This window comes from Dama dama, chromosome 18, assembly GCF_033118175.1.
Source record: "Dama dama isolate Ldn47 chromosome 18, ASM3311817v1, whole genome shotgun sequence".
Taxonomy (NCBI): Eukaryota; Metazoa; Chordata; class Mammalia; order Artiodactyla; family Cervidae; genus Dama; species Dama dama.
Window position 1 is genome coordinate 13,645,123 of NC_083698.1, and position 22,487 is coordinate 13,667,609.

General features: G+C 36.8%; 1 protein-coding gene across 8 annotated transcripts in view; it reads left to right on the forward strand.

The window, feature by feature from the left end:
* SDHAF3 (succinate dehydrogenase complex assembly factor 3) overlaps positions 1-22,487 on the forward strand; it is an 88,035-nt gene that overhangs the window by 23,607 nt on the left and 41,941 nt on the right. For 7 of the 8 annotated variants that reach the window (XR_009696627.1, XR_009696629.1, XR_009696628.1 and 4 more), the window contains exon 2: positions 3,365-3,430. The exons of the other annotated variant lie outside the window; for it this stretch is intronic. Coding sequence is in view for 4 of the 7 variants with exons in the window: in XM_061164936.1 (XP_061020919.1) it covers positions 3,365-3,430 (66 nt within the window). In the remaining 3 variants the exon portion in view is untranslated. The remainder of the gene's footprint in view (positions 1-3,364; positions 3,431-22,487) is intronic. 8 annotated transcript variants of the gene reach the window in all.

A 22,487-nucleotide genomic window follows, 5' to 3' on the forward strand; every position in this document is an offset into this window, starting at 1 on the left:
TTGGGCACCTACCGACCTAGGGAGTTCATCTTTCAGTGTCCTATGTTTTTGCCTTTTCATACTGTTCATGGGGTTCTAAAGGCAAGAATACTGAAGTGGTTTGCCATTTCCTTCTCCAGTGGACCACATTCTGTCTATGCATATGAATACATCCAACTATAAATATTGGCACTCCTTCAAAAATTGTTCCTAGAAGTTGAGATCAATAGGCAATGGTAAAATTTCAAGGTTAAATCTTATATACCATTTGTGCTCTTTAATTTTAATTTATTGTTTCTTTCTTGTTTTTTAAATATATTTTGGTTGGAGGATAATTACTTTACAATATGGTGATGGTTTTTGCCATACATCAACATGAATTGGCCACAGGTATACATGTGTCCCCCCGTCTTAAACCCCCTTCCACCTCCCTCCCCACCCCATCCCTCTGGGTTGTCCCAGACAACTGGCTTTGGGTGCCCTGCTTCTTTATTGAACTTGAGTTGGTCATCTGTTTTACACATGATAATGTACATGTTTCAATGCTATTCTCTCAAATCATCCCACCCTCACCTTCTCCCACTGAGACTAAAAGTCTGTCCTTTTTTTTTTAAATTAATTTATATAGATGAAACAAAGATGAATAGTTTTAATGATAAAAGGTACAATTCACAAAGAAGATAGACATCATAAACCATTAGACACTTCAATAACAAAGAAACAAAGATACATAAAGCAAAAATCAGAAGAAATATAAGGGAAAAGAAAAAATATATAATCAGACATATTGACATTTCTCTGAGAATATTTTATCAAGGGCAGAAAAAGAATAGGAGCATCTTGAATTTTGTCATTAATAATTTAAATATAATAGGTTTATATTTAATTTGTATTAATCATATCCTACATAAATGTATGTGAAATTTTGTATCTCATACACTGTTATTAGATGTCCATAGGACATTTGGAAAAACTGGCAAAAAGATAAACATTACTAAATTTCAAGAAGTAGAATTCTTTTTTTTGTATGTGATTCAGTTATACATATACTCATGTTATTTTTGAAATTATTTTGCATTAAAATTTATTACAAGATATTGACAGTAGTTCCCTGTGCTATACAGTAAACCTTTGTTTATTGTTGCAGATCTTTTTATTTATTTATTTTCATTTATTTTTGTTAGTCGGGGGTAATTACTTTACAGTATTGTAGTGGTTTTTGTCATACATTGACATGAATCAGCCATGGATTTACATGTGTTCCCCATCCCGATCCCCCCTCCCACCTCCCTCTCTACCTGATCCCTCTGGGTCTTCCCAGTGCACCAGGCCCGATCTATTTTTTAAAATTAGAAATCTAGCATTCTATTCATACTATGTCACATAAAATAAAAAATGTCATAAATTTTTTAGTTAGGCAAAATTTTGTAAGTTTTCTAAAATATATATTTTATATGTATTATATATATGTATACAAAAGCTTTTCTACTATGCTTGATAAAAGTTTGAGAAAGAACATTTAAAAAAAGAGATGGAGAAGTTGGAAAACATAAACTGAATTGGGAGCACTGAAAAATAGAAAAAGTGAAACAAACGAGATAAAAGTACAAGATCCTCATATAGTCCTGTTGTTTTTAAACATGGCTGCTCATTAGAAATATGTCTGGAGCTTTGGCAAAAAAAAAAAAGCAATACCTGGGCATTTGTGCTTTTCAAAAAAATTTCAAGATAATTCTGATATGCATCTGGATTTTAAAAAGTGGTTATAGGTTTTTCTATTAAATGGTAGTTTTGGTGATATAGAGGGCTTCCCTGATAGCTCAGTTGGTAAAGAATTCACCTGCAATGTGGAAAAAACCCCGGTTCAATTCCTGGGTCAGGAAGATCCACTGGAGAAGGGATAGGCTACCCACTCAGTATTCTTGGGATTCCGTTGTGGCTCAGCTGGTAAGAATCGCCTGCAATGCAGGAGACTTGGGTTCAATCCCTGGGTTGGGGAGATCCTGTGGAGAAGGGAAAGGCTACCCACTCCAATATTCTGGCCTGGAGAATTAGTCCATGGGGTTGCAAAGAGTCAGACATGACTGAGCAACTTTCACTTTCAATTTGGTGATATAGAATTCTATAATTTTCCTATTGACCAATCATGATACAGTGGTAATAAGTGAGTAATAGTTACATAATCACAATAGTAAAAAGATGTTTATCAGTTTTCACAATCAATAACCAGGTGAAAAATAAAACATAATTACAGTTGCAGGCCATAATGGGAACATGATTAACCAAGCAATATAAAATAATTACAATTTGAGGGGTCAAGCAGAGTGATGTGGTAAGTGGAAGTGCATACCATGCACGTGTTTTCAGCCAGTCTGTGTCTTTTTAGTTGGTGCATTTAATCCATTTACATTTAAGGAAACTATATAATATATATGTCCAAGATATGTATGATCCTATTACCATTTTCTTAATTGTTTTGGGTTTTTTTTCTGTAGGTAGGGCTTTTCATTTTCTTGTTTTCTGCCTAGAGAAGTTCCTTTTTGTTGTAAAGCTGGTATGGTGCTGAATCCTCTTAACTTTTGATTTTCCGTCAAATCTGAAGGAGAGTTTTGCTGGCTAGAGTATTCTTGGTTGTAGGTTCTTCCCTTTCAGCACTTTAAATATGTCATGCCATTCCCTTCTGGCATGTAGAGTTTCTGTTGAGAAATCAGCTGATAGCCTGATGAAATTTCCCTTGTATGTTATTTGTCATTTTCCCCTTGTTTTAAATTTTATCTCTGTCTTTAATTTTTGTCAGTTTGATTTCTGTGTGTCTCAGTGTGTTCCTCCTTGGGTTTGTTCTTCCTGGGATTTTCTGGGCTTGGTTGACTGTTTCCTTTCCCATGTTTTCAGCCATTTCTTCAAATATTTTCTCAGTTCCTTTTTCTCTCTTTCCTTCTTCTGGGGTCCCTGTAGTGCAAATATTCGTGCATTTAATGTTGTCCCAGAGGTCTCTTGGGCTGTCTTCATTTCTTTTCATTCTTTTTTCTGTATTCTGTTCTGCAACAGTGATTTCCACCATTCTGCCCTCCAGGTCATTTATCCGTGTTTCTGCCTCAGTTATTCTGCTATGGATTCCTTCTAGTGTACTATTCATCTCTGCTTGTTCTTAGTTCTTGTTGGTCTTTGGTAAACATTTCTTGCATTTTCTCAATCTTTGTCTTCATTCTTTTTCCGAGATCCTAAATCATATTCACTATCATTATTCTGATTTCTTTTTCTGGAATATTGCCTATCTCCACTTCATTTAGTTGTTTTTCTGGGGTTTTATCTTGTCCCTTCTTCTGGGATGTAACTTTCTGCTTTTTCATGCTGATTAATTTTCTGTAATGTGGTTTTGTTTTAGTTGCTGTGGGATTGTGATCCTTGCTTCTTCTGTCTGCCCTCTGATGGAGGACGCCAAGAGGCTTGTGTAAGCTTCCTGATGGGAGGGACTGGTGGTGGGAAAAACTGGGTGTTGGTTCTGCCGGGCAGGGCGTTGCTCAGTAAAGCTTTAGTCCAGTTATCTGCTGATTGGTGGGGTTGTGCTTTCTCCCTGGTAGTTTTTTGGCCTGAGGTGACTCATTGCTGTGGTTGGGTTAATGGCAACCTCTGGAGCTGCAGTCCATGGATTTGCAGAGTTGGACAGGTTTGAGTGACTGAACAGCAAGTGTTTACACCAAGGGCAACTTTTTTAGACAGCTGCCGCCAGGCCCCCCACCCCCCCACCCCATGGAAGTCTTGTCATCAAAGCCCTCTGGGCTTCAAGGTCAGATTCCCTGGAGATTCCCATTTGATTTTATCATGATTGTGCCCCTCCTACCATCTCACCGTGGCTTCTTCTTTGTCTTTGGATGTGGGATACATTTTTTTGGGAAGTTCCAGTGTCCTATCAATGGTTGTTCAACAGCTAGTTGTGATTTTGGTCTCTTGAAGAAGATGAGTGCACATCCTTCTATTCCACCGTCTTGAACTGGAAGGAAAACCCCCACATCTGTTCTTTACATCTGTGTATCGTTTGCATGTAAAATCGTCAGTACCATTTATATGCATTACTATACCATATTTGTCCTTCTAACTTACTTCACTCCATATAATAGGCTCCAGGTTCATCCACCTTATTAGAACTGACTCAAATGCATTCCTTTTTATAGCTGAGTAATATTCCATTGTGTATGTTTACCACAAGTTCCTTGTCTGTTCATCTGCCAGTGGACACCTGGGTGGCTTCCATGTCCTGGCTGTTGAGAATAGTGGCTGCGTGTTTCTCTTTCAGTTCTGGTGTCCTCAGGGTGTGTGCCCAGCAGTGGGATTGCTGGCTTGTATGGCAGTTCTGGTCTCCGTTTTTCAAGGAGTCTCCACACCACTCTCCATAGTGGCTGTACCAGTTTGCATTTCCACCAACAGTGTGAGAGGGTTCCCTTTTCTCCACACCCTTTCCAGCATTTATTGTTTATAGAGTTTTTGATGATGGCTGTTCTGACCATTGTGAGATGATACCTCATTGTGGTGTTGATTTGTGTTTCTCTAATAATGAGTGATGTTGAGCATCTTTTCATGTATTTATTAGCCATCTGTATGTGTTGTTTGGAGAAATACCTGTTTAGGTCTTTTGCCCACTTTTTCATTGGGTTGTTCATTTTTCTGGTATTGAGCTGCATGTATATTTTGGATTTTAATTCTTTGTCAGTTGTTTCATTTGCTATTATTTTCTCCCATTCTGAACGCTGTCTTTTCACCGTATAGTTTCCTTCATTGTGCAAAAGCTTCTTTCTTGTTTTTGTAGTAGTAAATTTCAGTCTTTCTGTTTATAAGCTTTACTTTAAAAAAATGCCATTTAAGAGTTAAAAGCTTAAGCTTTTTGCCTGTAACTCATATTTTAAGAATTCCTACTGATTTGAACAAATGCAACCAAAACGTGAGAAATTCCTTTACAAAAATTCAGTATCATTGTGGGACATTTAGGTTAATTTATAAATTAGTTTTTTAAAAGCTCCAATGTTTCTAAAATTTGTTCATGATAGGCAGCACAAAGAGAAAGTTCCATAGCCATGCTGAATAATTGTGTTCAATGTCAGCCTTGTTATAAAATTTGTAGATTATTCTTTCTGTATAAAAAGAATTTTATTTTTTTTAACTGTCAGTTTTGACAACAGATTATTATTTTTTGTTTTGAGTAGTAGAATGCATAAATTTGACGTAGCTGTAAATCAGGTACACAACACAGTCAATGCCAAGTACCTTCCTTCTCTGAGGGTCTCTAAATTTAATAATAATATTTCTTCTTGGCATTCTGTTCTACCAAGATTTATATTCCTGTTACCACTTTAAAAACAAATAATTTTGCCTTTCACGTTGAACTTTTAGACAGAATTTATAGTAGCACTCAATAATGTCAGATGTGTCACCTTGAAGGATGCATTTCTAACAGCTTTACTTTGATTCCATGAGCTGGATTAAAGAAATAAAGCTGCTATTGGACTCAGTGTAATTGGTTTTTTATTTGAAGCATCTGGTATCACTGATGCCAAGCTAGTATCATTTAACTTTTTGCAAAGTTGTTGTTTTGCAAATAATTTTACGATTGCTTTATATTTAAGCATAAGATAATTTAGGATAAAAATGAGTAAAATTAATTTAGACAGTTAGGGATTTGAGCTAATTGAGACAAATGCTCTTAGTATAATGTATAAACATTCTGTCTGTAGCTATATGTGTTAGATTGTTTCCATGTACAGCCTTCTTAAAATAATTTAAAATATCTTTAGATACTGGTGCTGAATCAATGAGTTTGTATTGTCTGCTTTTCATGTGGTCAGTGATACTACAATACTGTCCATGTTGCATATTTATTATCAAATTATTTTAGAAATGGAAATTCCATACTTAATTTTTTATTTAAGATACATTTTTAAACACTGGTGTCAAAAGTTTATGGCAAAATGAAGACGCATTACCAGACAATATACATAAGTAGTTGTAAACAGAGATTTGTGCTGTATGTTAAATGACAGAACTGCTCTGGTAGGATGAAACTCTCATATACTGTGTGCTCTGTTTCCCTTCCTTATTTCACGTGTACCTAACCTATAATTTCCCGTATCTCCTGCTGAGCCTGCAGAATGGCCGCTTTGTATTTGGCTGAAGCACAGACCGGAGCAGAACTGCCTGGTCGATTAAGTATCTGGTGAGGGAAGTAGAGTCAAGAACATTTGACTGTTCTGGTCCAGACCAGAAGGAGTTGTATCTCTGGACCAGTGTTCTTGCTTTTATTTGTTACATAGCTGGCCAAAGCTACAAGCTCAGGTCTTGTTAAAAATTGTTTACATTTTTTTTGTTTGACATATAATTGATTTAAGGTAACTGATTTTATCAGTTCTTTAACTTTTGAGAGGAATCTTATCAAAATCACTGTTTACTAAAAATATCTCTTCAGATTTTCTGTTATCTTTAAAGTACTTTTCTACAGGACTGGGACCAGTCAGGAGGGGAAACCACACAGTACTTTGAATAGGAAAGTGTAATATAAAGCATTAGTAATTGTAACAGGAGATGGGAATAACAGATTGGCCAGGAAGAAGTGAAGAGAACAGGATTAACATAAACGGAACCACCACTCCCTTCAGGGCTGAGAGAGTGGACACAGCTGAGATCCAGACCTTTTTGGAGAGGGCACAGGCACGGTTGTCGGGATAGCGGAGAAGTTGCTGTGGTACTACGGTGGCGGGTCTTGCCAGAAATGAACACCTAAATGTGCTAGGAAAGCGTGTAGAGGGCCGTGTCTCACTGCGGGCGTCTGAGGGGGTGGCCAGGGGAGTGTGGGTTGCTGGTGGTGGTTGGCCGCTGGTTACTGCAGGAGATGTGAGTGCCACAGGAGAGCGTCTGGAGAAGACTGCATGCTCCAGAGCTCCAGATAAGGAGCAGAATCTTCCTCCTGCACGCTCAGCTGTGCCCGCTCCTGGCTAAGCTTTATGTCAAACCTGCTGGCAAAGGAACACAGCTAGAGGGCCCACATTCATTTCACAGAGCTGGCTTTGGGTGAATTGGGGGCTGTGGCTATAAATTAATAACTGGCACAAAAACTCATTTTGTTGTGCTTTAGTAAATTTCAGTTTCAAATATCAATGTGAAGTTTGTAATGCCTTCTTCCAGTTTTTTTTTTTTAATATTTTGGTCATAGTACTAGCTTTTGTATCTGCTCGATTTTGCATCAGTATGTCTGTCTATTAAATTTAAAAAATTGTCCATACTATTTTTTAAGCTTAAAAATTATACAATGGAGAAAAGACAACCTCTTTAACAAGTGGTGCTGGGAAAACTGGTCAACCACTTGTAAAAGAATGAAACTAGAACACTTTCTAACACCATACACAAAAATAAACTCAAAATGGATTAAAGATCTAAATGTAAGACCAGAAACTATAAAACTCCTAGAGGAGAACATAGGCAAAACACTCTCCGACATAAATCAAAGCAAGATCCTCTATGACCCACCTCCCAGAATATTGGAAATAAAAGCAAAACTAAACAAATGGGACCTAATGAAACTTAAAAGCTTTTGCACTACAAAGGAAACTATAAGTAAGGTGAAAAGACAGCCCTCAGATTGGGAGAAAATAATAGCAAATGAAGAAACAGACAAAGGATTAATCTCAAAAATATACAAGCAACTCCTGCAGCTCAATTCCAGAAAAATAAATGACCCAATCAAAAAATGGGCCAAAGAACTAAACAGACACTTCTCCAAAGAAGACATACAGATGGCTAACAAACACATGAAAAGATGCTCAACATCACTCATTATTAGAGAAATGCAAATCAAAACCACAATGAGGTACCATTACACGCCAGCCAGGATGGCTGCTATCCAAAAGTCTACAAGCAATAAATGCTGGAGAGGGTGTGGAGAAAAGGGAACCCTCTTACACTGTTGGTGGGAATGCAAACTAGTACAGCCGCTATGGAAAACAGTGTGGAGATTTCTTAAAAAACTGGAAATAGAACTGCCATATGACCCAGCAATCCCACTTCTGGGCATACACACTGAGGAAACCAGATCTGAAAGAGACACGTGCACCCCGGTGTTCATCGCAGCACTGTTTATAATAGCCAGGACATGGAAGCAACCTAGATGCCCATCAGCAGATGAATGGATAAGGAAGCTGTGGTACATATACACCATGGAATATTACTCAGCCATTAAAAAGAATTCATTTGAACCAGTCCTAATGAGATGGATGAAGCTGGAGCCCATTATACAGAGTGAAGTAAGCCAGAAAGATAAAGAACATTACAGCATACTGACACATGTATATGGAATTTAGAAAGGTGATAACGATAACCCTATATGCAGAACAGAAAAAGAGACACAGAAATACAGAACAGACTTTTGAACTTTGTGGGAGAATGTGAGGGTGGGATATTTCAAAAGAACAGCATGTATATTATCTATGGTGAAACAGATCACCAGCCCAGGTGGGATGCATGAGACAAGTGCTCCGGCCTCGTGCACTGGGAAGACCCAGAGGAATCGGGTGGAGAGGGAGGTGGGAGGGGGGATCGGGATTGGGAATACATGTAAATCCATGGCTGATTCATATCAATGTATGACAAAACCCACTGGAAAAAAATAATAATAATAATAAAAAAAAAATTTAAAAAAAAATTATATTTTAACTTAATCATACTTAATTAACTTAAAATTATATTTTAACAAGTATTTTGACTTAATTACCAATTAATGGATATCACTATGTCATTCTGTCTTACATAAAATATTCTAATATACCTTACATACCACTTGAGCTGAACCAGTTCACGCACGCTAACTGGGTTGGAGGTATGCTTGTGTGTAATACTAGAAGTAATGGTTGTAGTCCCCTATCCTTAGTATAATACAATAGCAATATCTTATACAAAGCAACTGTTATGCTGAAATCAAAACAAAGTTGTATTTACTGGAAGATATTTTATGCAGGTCATTTTTTCTAAAAACTTTATTTTGAATTCATTATAGATTCATAGGAAGTTGCAAAGAAATGTACAGGGGTCTTGACTTGTTTTTGCCCAGTGTTAACATTATGTATAGCTTGCAGTACCATATCAAAACCAAGTCATTGGCATTGTTTACAATCCAGAGAACTTATTCATATTTCCCTAGTTATAAATGCACTTGTGTGTGTGTGTGTGTAGATCTCTGCAATTTTAAATGGATAGGTAAGCATCACCACAATGAAGATACAGATCTGTACCGTCACTATAGGGCTTTTTTGTACTATCCCTTTGTAGCCACATTTACCCCATCCCTAATTTCTGGCCACTAATCTGGTCTCCATTTTCATAATTTTGTTATTCAGAAATGTTGTATAAATGGAATCCTAGAACTTTTTGAGGTTTATCTTTTTACTTAGCACAGTTCTCTTGAGGTTCATCCAGACTGCTTTGTGTATCACCAGTTCTTTTTTATTGCTGAATAATATTCCCTGGGATAGCTGTACCACAGTTGGTTTAACTACTATTCATTGAAAGACATTTAGGTAGTTTGCAGTTTTTAGATATTCTGAATAAAACTGTTATGACCATTTGTATATAAACTCCTATATGAAATGTCTTGATTTTTCTGAGCTAAATCCCCAACAGTACAATTGTTGGGATGTATGGTAAGTCTGTTTGAAAGGAATTTCCAGGCTGTATTCCAGAGTGACTACCATTTTATATATCTACCTACAATATATAATTGTCCGATTTCTCTCTATCCTTGTCACTGTTTTTAATTTTAGCCATTTTGATGTGTGTATTGATGTCTCATTGTGTTTTAATTTGCATTTTCCTAGAGACTAAGATGGTGAATATCTTTTCATGTGCTTATTTGCCATTTGGTAAAATGTCTATTCATGCCTTTTGCCCATTTTCTTTCTCTTGAGTTTTGAGAATTCTTTTTATATTCTAGTTCTAGGCTTTTGTCAGATACATGGGTTGTACATATTTCTTCTGTAGTATCTTTTTTAAAAATTGGGATATAGTTGCTTTACAACATTTTGTTAGTTTTTGCTGTACAGTGAAGTGAACCAGCTGTATGTATACATATGTCCCCTCCCTCTTAGCCCTCCCTCCCACCCCGACTTCCGTCCCACCCTCTAGATCATCACAGGGCATGGCGCTGAGCTCCCTGTGACATGCAGCAGGTTCACACTGGCCATCTGTTTTATACATTGCAGTGCATATATGTCAATCCCAATTCATGCCATCCCCTTCCCCCTCACCTCCCATGTCTACACATCTGTTCTCTACATCTGCATCTCTGTTCCTGCCTGGCAGATAGGTTCAACTGTAGCATTTTTCTAGATTCCACATGTATGCGTTAATATACAATACTTGTTTTTCTCTTTCTGACTTCACTCCGTGTGACACACACTACGTTCATCCACCTCACTACAGCTCACCCAGTTTTGCTCCTTTCAGTGGCTGAAGAATATTCCATTGTGGGTGTGTACCACATCTTTATCCATTCATCTGATCAGTGGGCACTTAGATTGCCTCCATGTCCTGGCTGTTGTAAATAGTGCTGCAGTGAACGTTGGGATGAATGTCTTTTAGTTTTTTAAGGAACCTCCATACAGTTTTCCATAGTGGCTATGTCAATTTACATTCCCAGCAATGGTGCAAATACTGCTGTGCTAAATCACTTCAGTCGTGTCTAACTCTTTGTGACCCTGTGGACTGTAGCCCACCAGGCTACTCTGTTCATGGGATTCTCCAGGCAAGACTACTGGAGTGGGTTGTCATGCCCTCCTCCAGGGGATCTTCCCAACCCAGGGATCAAACCTGCGTCTCTTATGTCTCCTGCATTGGCAGGCGGGTTCTTTACCACTGGCCCCACCTGGGAAGTCCAGTAGTGCAAGAGAGTTCCCTATTTTCCTCTCCCTCTCCAGTATTTATTCATAGAACTTTTTTTCTAAATTATCCTCTAAATTGGAGGATAATTACTTCATGGTGTTGTGTTGGTTTCTCTGTGTGACAATGTGAATCAGCTGTAAGTATACGTATATGTCCTCTCTCTCGAGCCTCCCTCCCACCCTCCCATCCCACCTTTGTAGGTCATCACGGAGCACCAGGCTGAGTGCCCTCATTACACAGCTGCTTCCCACGAGCTGTCTGTTTTACACACAGTAGTGTATATATGTCAGTGCTACTAGCTGTATTTGTCCCACCCTCTCTTTCCCCTGCTGCATCCGTGAGTCCATTCTCTGTGTGTGCATCTCTAGTCATGCCCTGCAGATGGGTTCATCAGAACCATTTTTCTTGATTCTACATATATATTTGTTAGTACAAGGTATTTTTTTTTTCTCTTTCTGTCTTACTTCACTCTGTATGACACACACTAGATTCATCTACCTCATTCCAACTGGCTCAATTTTGTTTCTTTTTATGACTAATATTCCATGTACATATGTACCATAACTTCTTATATCCATTCATCTGTGGATGGACATGTAGGTTGTTTCCATGTCCTGGCTATTGTAAATAGTGCTGCAATGAACACTGGGGTACATGTGTCTTTTTATGGTTTTTTCAGAGTATATGCCCAGAAGTGGGGTTGCTGGGTCATACAGTAATTTTATTCCTACTTTTTAAAAGAATCTCCATACTGTTCTCCATAGTTGCTGTATCAATCTACATTCCCACCAGCAGTGCAAGAGGGTTCTCTTTTCTCCATATGCTCTCCAGCATTTATTGAATGTAGATTTTTAAAAATAATTTTATTTATTTGGCTTTGCTGGGTCTTCGTTGCTTTAAGGCCATTCCCTAGTTGCAGCAAGCAGGGGCTACTCTATCTGTGGTGCTTAGGCTTCCTGTTGGGGTGGCGTCTTTTGTTGCAGAGCACAGGTTCTAGAGCATTTGGACTTCAGTATGTTCGGGTCCCAGGCTTCAGAGCACAGGCTCAGTAGTTGTGGCCCACAACTAAGCACACAGGCCTAGTGCCCTGTGGCACGTGGGCTCTCCCAGGGGTTAGATCTGTGTCTCCTTCATTGGCAGGCAGATTCTCTATCTCTGAGTCACCAGGGAAGCCCTGTTGTTTGTAGATTTTTTGATAATGGCCATTCTGACCCCTGTGAAGTGACACCTCATTGAAGTTTTGATTTGCACTTCTCTAGTAATGAGTGATGTCGAGCATCTTTTCATGTTTGTTGGCTGTATCTGTATGTCCTCTTTGGAGAAATGTCTGTTTAGGTCTCTCAACCATTTTTTGATTTGGGTTGTTTGTTTTTCTGATATTGAGTTGCATGAACTGCTTGTATATTTTGGAGAGTAATCCTTTGTCAGTTGCAATTATTTTCTTCCATTCTGAGGTTTGTCTTTTCATCTTGTTTATGGTTTCCTTTGCTTTGCTAAGGCTTTCAAGTTTAATTAGGTCCTGTTTGTTTCTTTTTACTCTCTTTAGGAGATAGGTCAGAAAAGGTCTTGCTGTGATTTATGTCAGAGTTTTCTGCCTGTGTTTTCCTGTAAGAGTTTTACAGTGTCCAGTTTTACATTTAGCTCCTTAATCCATTTTGAGTTTATTTTTGTGTGTGGTGTTAGAGAATGTTCTAATTTCATTCTTTTACATGGAGCTGTCCAGTTTTAGCAGCACCACTTGTTGAAGAGACTGTTTTTTCCCCACTGTATATTATTGCTTCTTTTGTCATAGATTAGGTGGCCATAGTTGTGTGGGTTCACCTGTGGGCTTTCTGTACTCTTCCATTGACCCTGTATAGATTCTGTATAGATGCTATGTACATCCTGTCCCATTGATCTATGTTTCTGTTTTTGTGCCAGTACAGTACTGTCTTGATTGCTGTAGCTTTGTTTGTAATACAGTCTGAAACCGGGAGCCTGATTCCTCCAGCTCCATTTTCCTTTCTCAAGATTCCTCTGGCTATTTGAGGCCTTTTGTGTTTCCATAGAAACTTTAAAAATGTTTTGTCCTAATTTTGTGAAAAATGCCATTGGTAATTTGAAACGGATTCCATTCATTGAATCTGTAGATTGCTTTGGGTAGTATAGTCATTTTCACAGTTTTGATTCTGCCAATCCAAGAACATGATTTATCTCTTCATCTAGTTGTGTGGTCTTCAATTTCTTATAGTTCTCTGGGTACAGGTCTTTTGCCTCCTTAGGTAGGTGTATTCCTAGGTATTTTTTGTTTTTGTTGTGATGGTAAATGAGATTGTTTCCTTAATTTCTCTTCCTGATCTTTCATTGTTAGTGTATAGGAATACAAGAGATTTCTGTGCATTAATTTTGTATCTTGTAACTTTACCGAATTCATTGATTAACTCTAGTAGTTGTTTTTTTTTTTTTGAGGTATTACTGCTATTTTATTTTATTTTATTTTTTTAAATTTATTTATTTATTTTTTCAGTGGGTTTTGTCATACATTGACATGAATCAGCATAATTCTAGTAGTTTTATGGTGGTGCCTTTAGGATTTTCAATGTATAGTACCATGTCATCTGCAAACAGTGATAGTTTTACCTCTTTTCCAATTTGGATTCCTTTTATTTCTTTTTCTGCTCTGATTGCCATGGCTAGGACTTCTAAACCTATGTTGAATAATAGTGGCAAGCATGGACATCCTTGTCTTGTTCTTGATCTTAAATGCTTTCTGTTTTTCTTCATTCAGAATGATGTTTGCTGTGGGTTTGTCTTATATGGCTTTTACTATGTTGAGATAGGTTCCTCCTAAGCTAACTTTCTGGAGAACTTTTATCATACATTGGTGTTGAATATTTGTCAAAAGCTTTTTCTGCATCTATTGAGATGATCATATGGTTTTTATTCTTCAGTTTGTTAATATATCACATTGATTTGCGTATATGGAATCCTACTTGATCATGGTGTATAATTCTTTTAATGTGTTGTTGGATTCTGTTTGCTAGTATTTTGTTGAGGATTTTTGCATTTATGTTCATCAGTGATATTGGCCTCTAGTTTTCTTTTTTGTGTGATATCTTTGTTTGGTTTTGGTATCAAGGTGATGTTGACCTCATAGAATGAGCTTGGGGGAGCCCTCCTTACTCTGCAATTGTTTGGAAGCATTTGAGAAGGATGGGTGTTGATTCTTCTCTAAATGTTTGATAGAATTTGCCATCTGGTCCTGGATTTTTGTTCATTGGAAGATTTTTAATCACACTTTTAATTTCACTATTTGTGATTAGTCTATGTTTTCTGTTTCTTCCTGGTTCAGTCTTAGAAGGTTGTACTTTTCTAAGAATTTGTCCATTTCTTCTAGGTTGTCCATTTTATCTGCATATAGTTGGTTGAAGTAGTCTCTTGTGATCCTTTGTATTTCTGTGGCATCTGTTTTAATACCTCTTGTTTCATTTCTAATATTATTGACTTGAATCCTCATTTTCTTGATGAGTCTGGCTAAAGATTTATCGATTTTGTTTATCTTAAAGAACCAGCTTTTAGTTTCATTGATTTTTGCTATTGTTTTCTTCATTTTTATTTCATCTATTTCTGCTCTGATTTTTATTATTTCTTTCCTTCTACTAACTTTCGGTTTTCTTTTTTCTTACTCTGGTTGCTTTAGGTGCAAGGTTAGGTTGATTATTTGAGATTTTTCCTGTTTCTTAAGGTAGGGTCATACTATATATAGACTTCCCTGTGAGAACTGCTTTTGCTGCATCCCATAGACTTTGGGTGGTCATGTTTTTGTCATTGCTTTTTATGTATTTTTTTATTTCCTCTGATTTCCTCAGTGATCTCTAATTAGATTTTCTTTCTCTTGAGCTTTGAGAATCCTTTATATATTCTAATATTAGTCTTCTGTCAGATATGTGGTTTGTACATATTTCTTCTAGTCTGTAGTTTGTTTTTCATCCTCTTAACAGAGCTTCTCTTAGAGCAGAAGTTTTAAATTTTGATGAAGTCCAATTTATTGTTTACTTTTATGGGTCATGTTTTTGATGTCAAGTCTAAGAACTGCTCATTTACTCACAGGTCTGAATATTTGCTCCATTTTTTTTAATGTAAAGTTTTATAGTTTAAAACTATTTATAGTTTCAGGCAGTGAATTATTTTGAACTAACTTTTGCATATGATATGAGGTTTAACTCAGGGTTCATTTTTTGGCCTTTGGGTGTCTGGTAGCTTCAGCACCATTGGAATTAGTTTCCATTGAAGTGCTTTTGTACCTAAAAAATCAAGTAGGTATGTTTATGTGAGTCTGTTTCTGGGTTCTCTGTGTAACATTGATCTTTGTGTATGTGCTTCAACATACATACTGTCTTGTTTGCTGTGGCTGCAGAGTGAGCCCTGACATCAGGAAGTGTGATTCCTGTTGCTTTTGCAAAACTGTTTTGGCCATTCTAGGACCTTTCCTTTTCCATATACATTTTCAGATAAGTTTGTCTGTCTAAAAGAAAAATAATTTGTAGGCTTTTAACAGAAATCTTGTTAAACTTTGGAAAATCATCTTTACCGTGCTGAATTACTTCAGTTTTTAAATTTAAGTGAAATAAAACTAAGAATTCAGATTCTCAGTAATCCTGTTCCAGGTACTCAGTAAGTCATGCTGGCTTATGGCCACTCTGTTAGACAGTGTAGTTCTAGGCTCCTGTACATACTCTTCCCTGTTTCTGGAATGCCTTTCTCCTATTCAAGAAGCTTTAATCAACTTCTTACTCTTTGAGACTCAGCTTAGATGGCACCTTGTCCTAGACATGTTCTCTGTCCCATATCTCATTTCTCAGCCCAAGACTTCCCATCGAACTGCATGTTCATTTCTAGTTATGGTGATTATTATGTACTCACTCCTGTTCAGTGTTGCGTTGTATGCTGATTACATTCTTACTTGTCTGCTTCATCACTAAATTATAAGCTGCTTTGAATCAAATTGTGTGATTATCCTTGTATCTCTAGTACTTCACATGTAAATAATTGGGGAGACATGAATAGTAGTATCACATCTAGTTAATTTGCTTACCATTTTCTAGAATTGTGGCCCCTCAGCTTTTGGAGCATGTATTACCTGTGGTATATATATTTATTATAAAATCTGAGCCTGTGTTATGATTAGCTAATACCTGCAGCATATTACAATTTAGACTGGAGCATTTATCATTAACAGCAGTGGCTATAAATCTGTGTTTCAAATAGTCTTGATACTTTTGAAAATTTGTGGCTGAGTTTTTTTTTTTTTTTTTTTTAGATCTGATTGTATTTCCATTTTTAAAAAATATGGTACCTCTGTCACAACTAATAAACCAGTATTGATATACTGTTACTTACTGAAGTCCATTCTTTATTAATATTTGCTTAGATTTTACCTAAGGACCTCTTTCTGATTTAGGATCCCATTCAGGAAACCATGTTACATTTAGTTGTCATATCTCTTTAGCCTTTTCTAGCCTTTTTACACCCTGTTGTTGATTAACTTAACAGTTTGAGGAGTCACAGTATTTTGTGTGATATCCTCCAAATGGAATTTAATGTTTTCTTCATGAATAAACTGGAATTACAGGTTTTGGGGGGAAGATCACAGAACAAGTAAATGCCATTATTGCCATTGTTTTTGCCTCATTAATGTGACTGTTAATGTACTAGTCATTGGAAAAGTGTCCATTCTCCATCATCTTCTTTGCTTGTGCTTGCATTATTAATACCATATTCAATGAGAAGTTTCTCTGTAGGTGTCTTTTAAAGCCATTGTTCATTTTGTGTTAGTTTACTTAAACTTGGTAATATAAGCTATAAATCTGTTTAACTTGCCTGTCACAGTCGAGCACATCCAGATACAGCACCCCAGGAGCCGATGCACCTGTTGTAGGCCGCAGTCTCTGTCAGCTGGGTGACCTGGAGGTACTGGAGAGCTCACCTCACGTTATTTTTTTGTCTGAATTTTACATGACTTTGACTGTATTTTACAGTTAGGAGGATGCCAGTGACAGCCTGTAGTTTAAATACCAATAGAATAAAATTTCTCTTGTATTTTAAATGAGAAGTAGAAGTTCTCATGTTTTCTTCCATTGACCCCAGTGGATTGCCTTGCTGTAATCCCTGTATCCCTGAAGTGCTCACATCTGACTCTGGAGACCTGGAAGAATTTCAAAGATCATTTTACTGCCTCCTTAAATTGATTCTTTTCTGCATCCTCCAGACTTCCTCACATTATTATTCATTTGTGCACAGTATCCTTGTTATGACATTTCCTTCTGTTTTCTGATAACAAGACTCGATGTACATTGCTACATTCCAGTTAGTTAGAACTTGGAATCCATGTAGAAATCCTAGCCATCGCTAGATTACTTGTCTTAAAAATTTTCTTTTGGGAAATGGGTTAATTAGGAGGGCACTTCTAGGAGGCTGACATTTTTACATTCTCTAGGAATATAGAATTTGAATGCTTTCAGCCTTTTGCCTTTTAAGTCTTCATTTCTTTTCATCTTATAAACACCTTCCTATTTCCCCAATGGTTGTGAGTAATTCTTTGAAATGGGAAGGTGCATGTGTATAACACTGGGAAAAATTAGCAGATAATACAGACCAGGACCATTTTAAGGAAATGCAGTATACAGGATATGAACCTAAATCATGATTAGGACTGATTGTTTTATCTCCAAAGGGATTTTTTTAACATTAACAAAGTATTTAGGAGAGAAACCCATTCATTCCATTCATTCTGTAGTTCATTTAACATAATTCAACTCGTCAAAATTTAATTCATGAAACTTTTTCAGAATTTTCTGTTATACAGTGAGGCATATATCTCTAGGCATTTATGATTGATTCCTGTTGTTAGTGAAAGTTGCTCAGTTGTGTCCGACTCTTTGCGACCCCGTGGACTGTAGCCTGCCCTGCTCCTCTGTCCATGGCATTCTCCAGGCAGGAATACTGGAGTGGGTAGCCTTTCCCTTCTCCAGGGAATCTTCCCAACCCAGGGCTCGAACCCAGGTTTCCCACATTGCAGGCAGATTCTTTACTGTCTGAGCTACCAGGGAAACCCTGTTAAGAATTTCCAGTTAATGGATGCTGTATAAGGCAATACTTGGACAATCTATACTACTATATATTATTATACTTCACAAAAGTATTATCAGTAGTTAATGGTACACACTTGATTGGGGGGTCTTGATTATCTATAATCTTTGTAAGGAAAATAAGTATAATGTATTTTGTTTTACTTTATATAATATTATATATATTATATAATATTTCTATGTGACTTTTACTTATTTTAGCTTTTGTGGCCTATGTAATAATCAGAAAATTCAGCTTAACACTAACTACATAATACTAAAATCTAAGTCTCTAAATATGATAGGTAAATTACAAAATTTAGAAATTGGCATTTTGATGCAACAGTAAGGAAAAGAAATTCATGATACTTTCTAAGTATGGTGTAATGACAGCATGCTCAAGGAAGTTAGTATTTTATGTCTGACATTTTTGAGATGCTGCTTCCTGAATTCTTTTTTTTTTTTTTTAGTGCGTGTGTGTACATTTTAACAAATTTTGTGAGACTTGTTAAATTTTTTGTTTAAAAATATTTATTCAAGTTAAATGTAGATTTTGGTCATTTCTGGTAAACTGTTAACAATTGCATGTTTTTTCATTTGTTACTTTGCCTTCCCATTGTTTCAAATGATTCTCTTTTTATTATTGAGAGTTATTCTCTTATCATATGTTCCTCATCTGAAGCATTATCATTCAGAAGAATAATTGAATGAATTTGAATACACTCTGAATAGATTTATGTTGACTGTGTTACTCTACAACTTTAGCTCAGAACTAGTCATGGTTATTATTTTCACAGTTATTTCTCCCAGTTGCTAATACTGAAACTCTGACTCACGTGAAACTTTCCTTGTAAGATAGATTCTAGCAAAGTTAACTTTGAGCATATATAATTCCATTTACCTAATGATTTATATTGCAAAATAGAAGATTTGGTGGTGGTGGATAACATACACTGTTCTAACTTACTGAAAAGTATATCTGTATACACATTTAAATGGCGTTCTTTTTTTTTAAATGTTTTTTTCCTTTTGATGTTTTTGTTAATGAGTCAACAATATAAATATAATTGCTGAGAGCCTAAATAAACAGGAACATAATATAAAGAATCAGTCATTTTTCTTTAAGCAAGTTCTTTTCTAACAGTATAGCATGTATATCTTCCAGGTTCTTTAGATTCTAGGTCTATATTACTCATATAATTAACATCAACTTCTGAAGCAAATAATCCCTGGATCTTAGTGGCTTAATATAAAAATTTATGTCTTGGTCTTGAGAAGTGTATGTAGATGTTTCTGTTCAGACAACTTTCCCGGAAGGGTCTCCTCTAAGCAGCGACTCTGGAGTCTAAACTCCTTCAGCATTTTACACTTGTGGCCATTCATGTGACCTTTTAAAGTCTCAGAAATATGTGGGTGTTTTTCAAAACTCTTTTATTTTTTTTGAACATGAAAATATTTTCTATTTGGGTATAGCCAATTAACAATGTTGTGATAGTTTCAGGTGAACTATGAAGGGACTCAGCCATGTATATACATGTATCCATTCTCCCCCAAACTTCTCTACCATCCAGGCTGGTGCACAACATTGAGCAGAGTTCCATGTGCTATGCAGTAGGTTTTTGCTGGTTATCCATTTTAAATATACCGGTGTGTACATGACTTTCCCAAAGTCCTTAACTATCCCTTCCCCATGGCAACCATGAGTTTGTTTTCTCAGTCTATGAATCTCTTTCTGTTTTGAAAGTAAGTTTGTTTGTATCATTTCTTTTTAGATTCCAGATATAAGGGATGTCATATGATAGTTCTCTTTCTCTGACTTATGTCACTCAGTATGACACTCTCTGGGGCCATCCATGTTTCTGCAAATGGCCTTATTTCCTTCTTCTTACTGGCTAGGTAATATTTCATTGTTAATCCCCAAGGCATCTCATTCAACAGCCTTTCCTTCTGGGCTTTCAGTTATTCTGTTGTTTGCCTCAGCTGTTATCCCTTGTCCCAGGTATCACTGTGCATTTACCTTGCATGTTTCTGACAGATGTGTCTTGGAGGCACTGGGCAGGTTCCAGGTAGGAGGAGATAAAGGAATGCTGCTCCTCCAGGGAGTCACCAAACAGGTCACAGCAATCCCAGTTGTTCAAGGCTAAGGTTTGTTCTGTTCTCTTTGATACGGGGTACCTGTACTGGGACCAGGAGCTGTTGTCTTCAAAACCAGCCCCCCATCTGCGAGCATGGGACAGGACCAGACTTAGTTAGAGAGCTCTGCGTATTTTAGCTGAGATTCAACTTTTTTCCCTTGAGTTTCCTTAACATTATCTGTTTATCACAAACTTTTCATTAGTTTCTAGAGTTCTGAAAAAGTTGGTTTTGACAGTTTTTGCCAGTGTATCTGTTACTTTTGTGGAGGAGTTAATTATTGGGGAAGTCCCTATTTCACCATTTTTGCTGACATCTGGTTCTACAATTTTTATTGTTCAAGAATCGTTCTATCCTAGGACATTCGGAAACAAGAGGTGATAATGACAAGGAGATGTTACACATTGGATACTGATGGAAGAGTATCCAAATGGAGATACACTGTAGGCAGTTGTAAATGTGGGACAGTAGTGAAAGGCAGAGGTGTCAGGGTTTGAGATCAGACTTTGGATTTGGTGATGTCGAACTCTTGGAACTTAGAAGAGAATTTGTAGAAAGAATAGTAAAGGGCCGATGAGGCCTTAGATTTGGAGAATGGCCTATAGTATAGATGTGTAAAAGGAAATAAATTAGTGTGGTGCAGTAGAACTTTTTCAAAAATTATTTTTGGGAAAATTATTTTTGGAATTTGACATAAACGAGCACATCAATTTCTACTTGTGTCAATTTCTATCATTTCTGAAAAAGATAAGTAGTCTGCATAGTCTTTGGGACTCTACTTCACAATTAACTGCTATCGGTTGGGATTGGAAGAAGGAATTATTCCAATTGTAGTATATCTCTGCTTAGTTTTGAATCAGAGGACTGCTAATTTGTTATTTTTCTTTCACTTTGTCAATTCCTTACCCCTTTTCAAGCTCAGGTGGACTATTTATAGTTACCATTAATACCAGAACTTTAAAAATCTCTGCTGAATCATTTTGAACAACCAATTTAGTGAAACTAACAACGGAAATCCACTCCAGTATTCTTGCTGGGAAAATCCCATGGACAGAAGAGCCTAGCACACTACAGCCCATGGGGTCACAAAAAGTCAGACACAGCTGAGCATACACACAAAACTTTCTGTTATCTAGCCAGTCCTTCAAATATTCAGACCAGTCTTACCCTGTTTTCCACTTCTTCCTATTCTTTCCCTTCCAGTCTTTATTTCTCTCATATTTAATTACAGGCATTTATGAAAAGGCAGTGAGATAAAATTGATAAAAATTCCAGTATACTTCACCAATTTCCGGAATAAAATACTGGAAGTTTTAATTACTTGCAACTGTCAAAAATCCCATTAAATTTCAAGATTGTAGTTCATAAATATAACATAGATTGAATCATAACCTCTTGGGAATTTCAAAGTAATTTCTCTCTAGTGACTTGTAAGTTATTTGTCTTTTAAAAATCAATCCATAATTAGACTGTAAGAGGAAGGATATGATCAGGGAACTTTTAATTGCTCCCTATGTGTATTTTACCAAAGTAGTAACATTTTAGAAAAATTGGAATAGGACAGTATACTATATAGACTGGGTTTTAGAAACACCAAAAGCATTGCCCCATGCATATTGGTTTAGATCATGTTAACAATTTGTAAATGGTCAAATAAAGTGTACAGGTTTTAAGGAAAATTCTGTTTATAGTTGAATATTCACTTTTGTGAATATGTATTCTTTATTCTTAAACTAGTCTGTAGGAGTACTATAAAAATACGTGTCTCTATGCACCGGAGATCATGTGCACGCCTTGGAAGCTCATCTTGTAAGGTCGGGGCCTAGCTCAGTGAAATGGGGAAACTTGTAAAGGACGTGAGGACAAGAATCCTGTGGCCTGCAAGTGCAGCGTCTCCACTTTTCTGCGTTTTCTTACTGTCCTAATAAGATCTTACAAAACTGGGGAGTGAGGACGGTGACAATCAGAGCGTGCGGGCGGGGCCCCCTTTACTCGGCAGCCTGGGAGACAGGCCCAGCCTACTCAGGCATTGTCTCATTCCTCTTGGAACGTGTAGCGCTGAGAGATTGTTTAAAATTGTGGTCTAGAAGGGCAGACCACCTTTGGAAGAAGATCCTAAGAGAAGTGTATATCGAACTGAGTGGAGTGTACATCGAATTTAACCCTGTGTGATCTGTATCTCTCTTCAGTACTATGATAATTGAGAATTGCTTGTTATGGAAATTAATAATATTTACATTGTACTGGGATTTTGTAGTTAAGTTATAGTTGAGTCTTTTAAAACATAAGTTCTGAATTCTGTTTAAGTATTTTTTTAAAAAAAGATTGGATAAGACTGTATGAAATGGCACATTT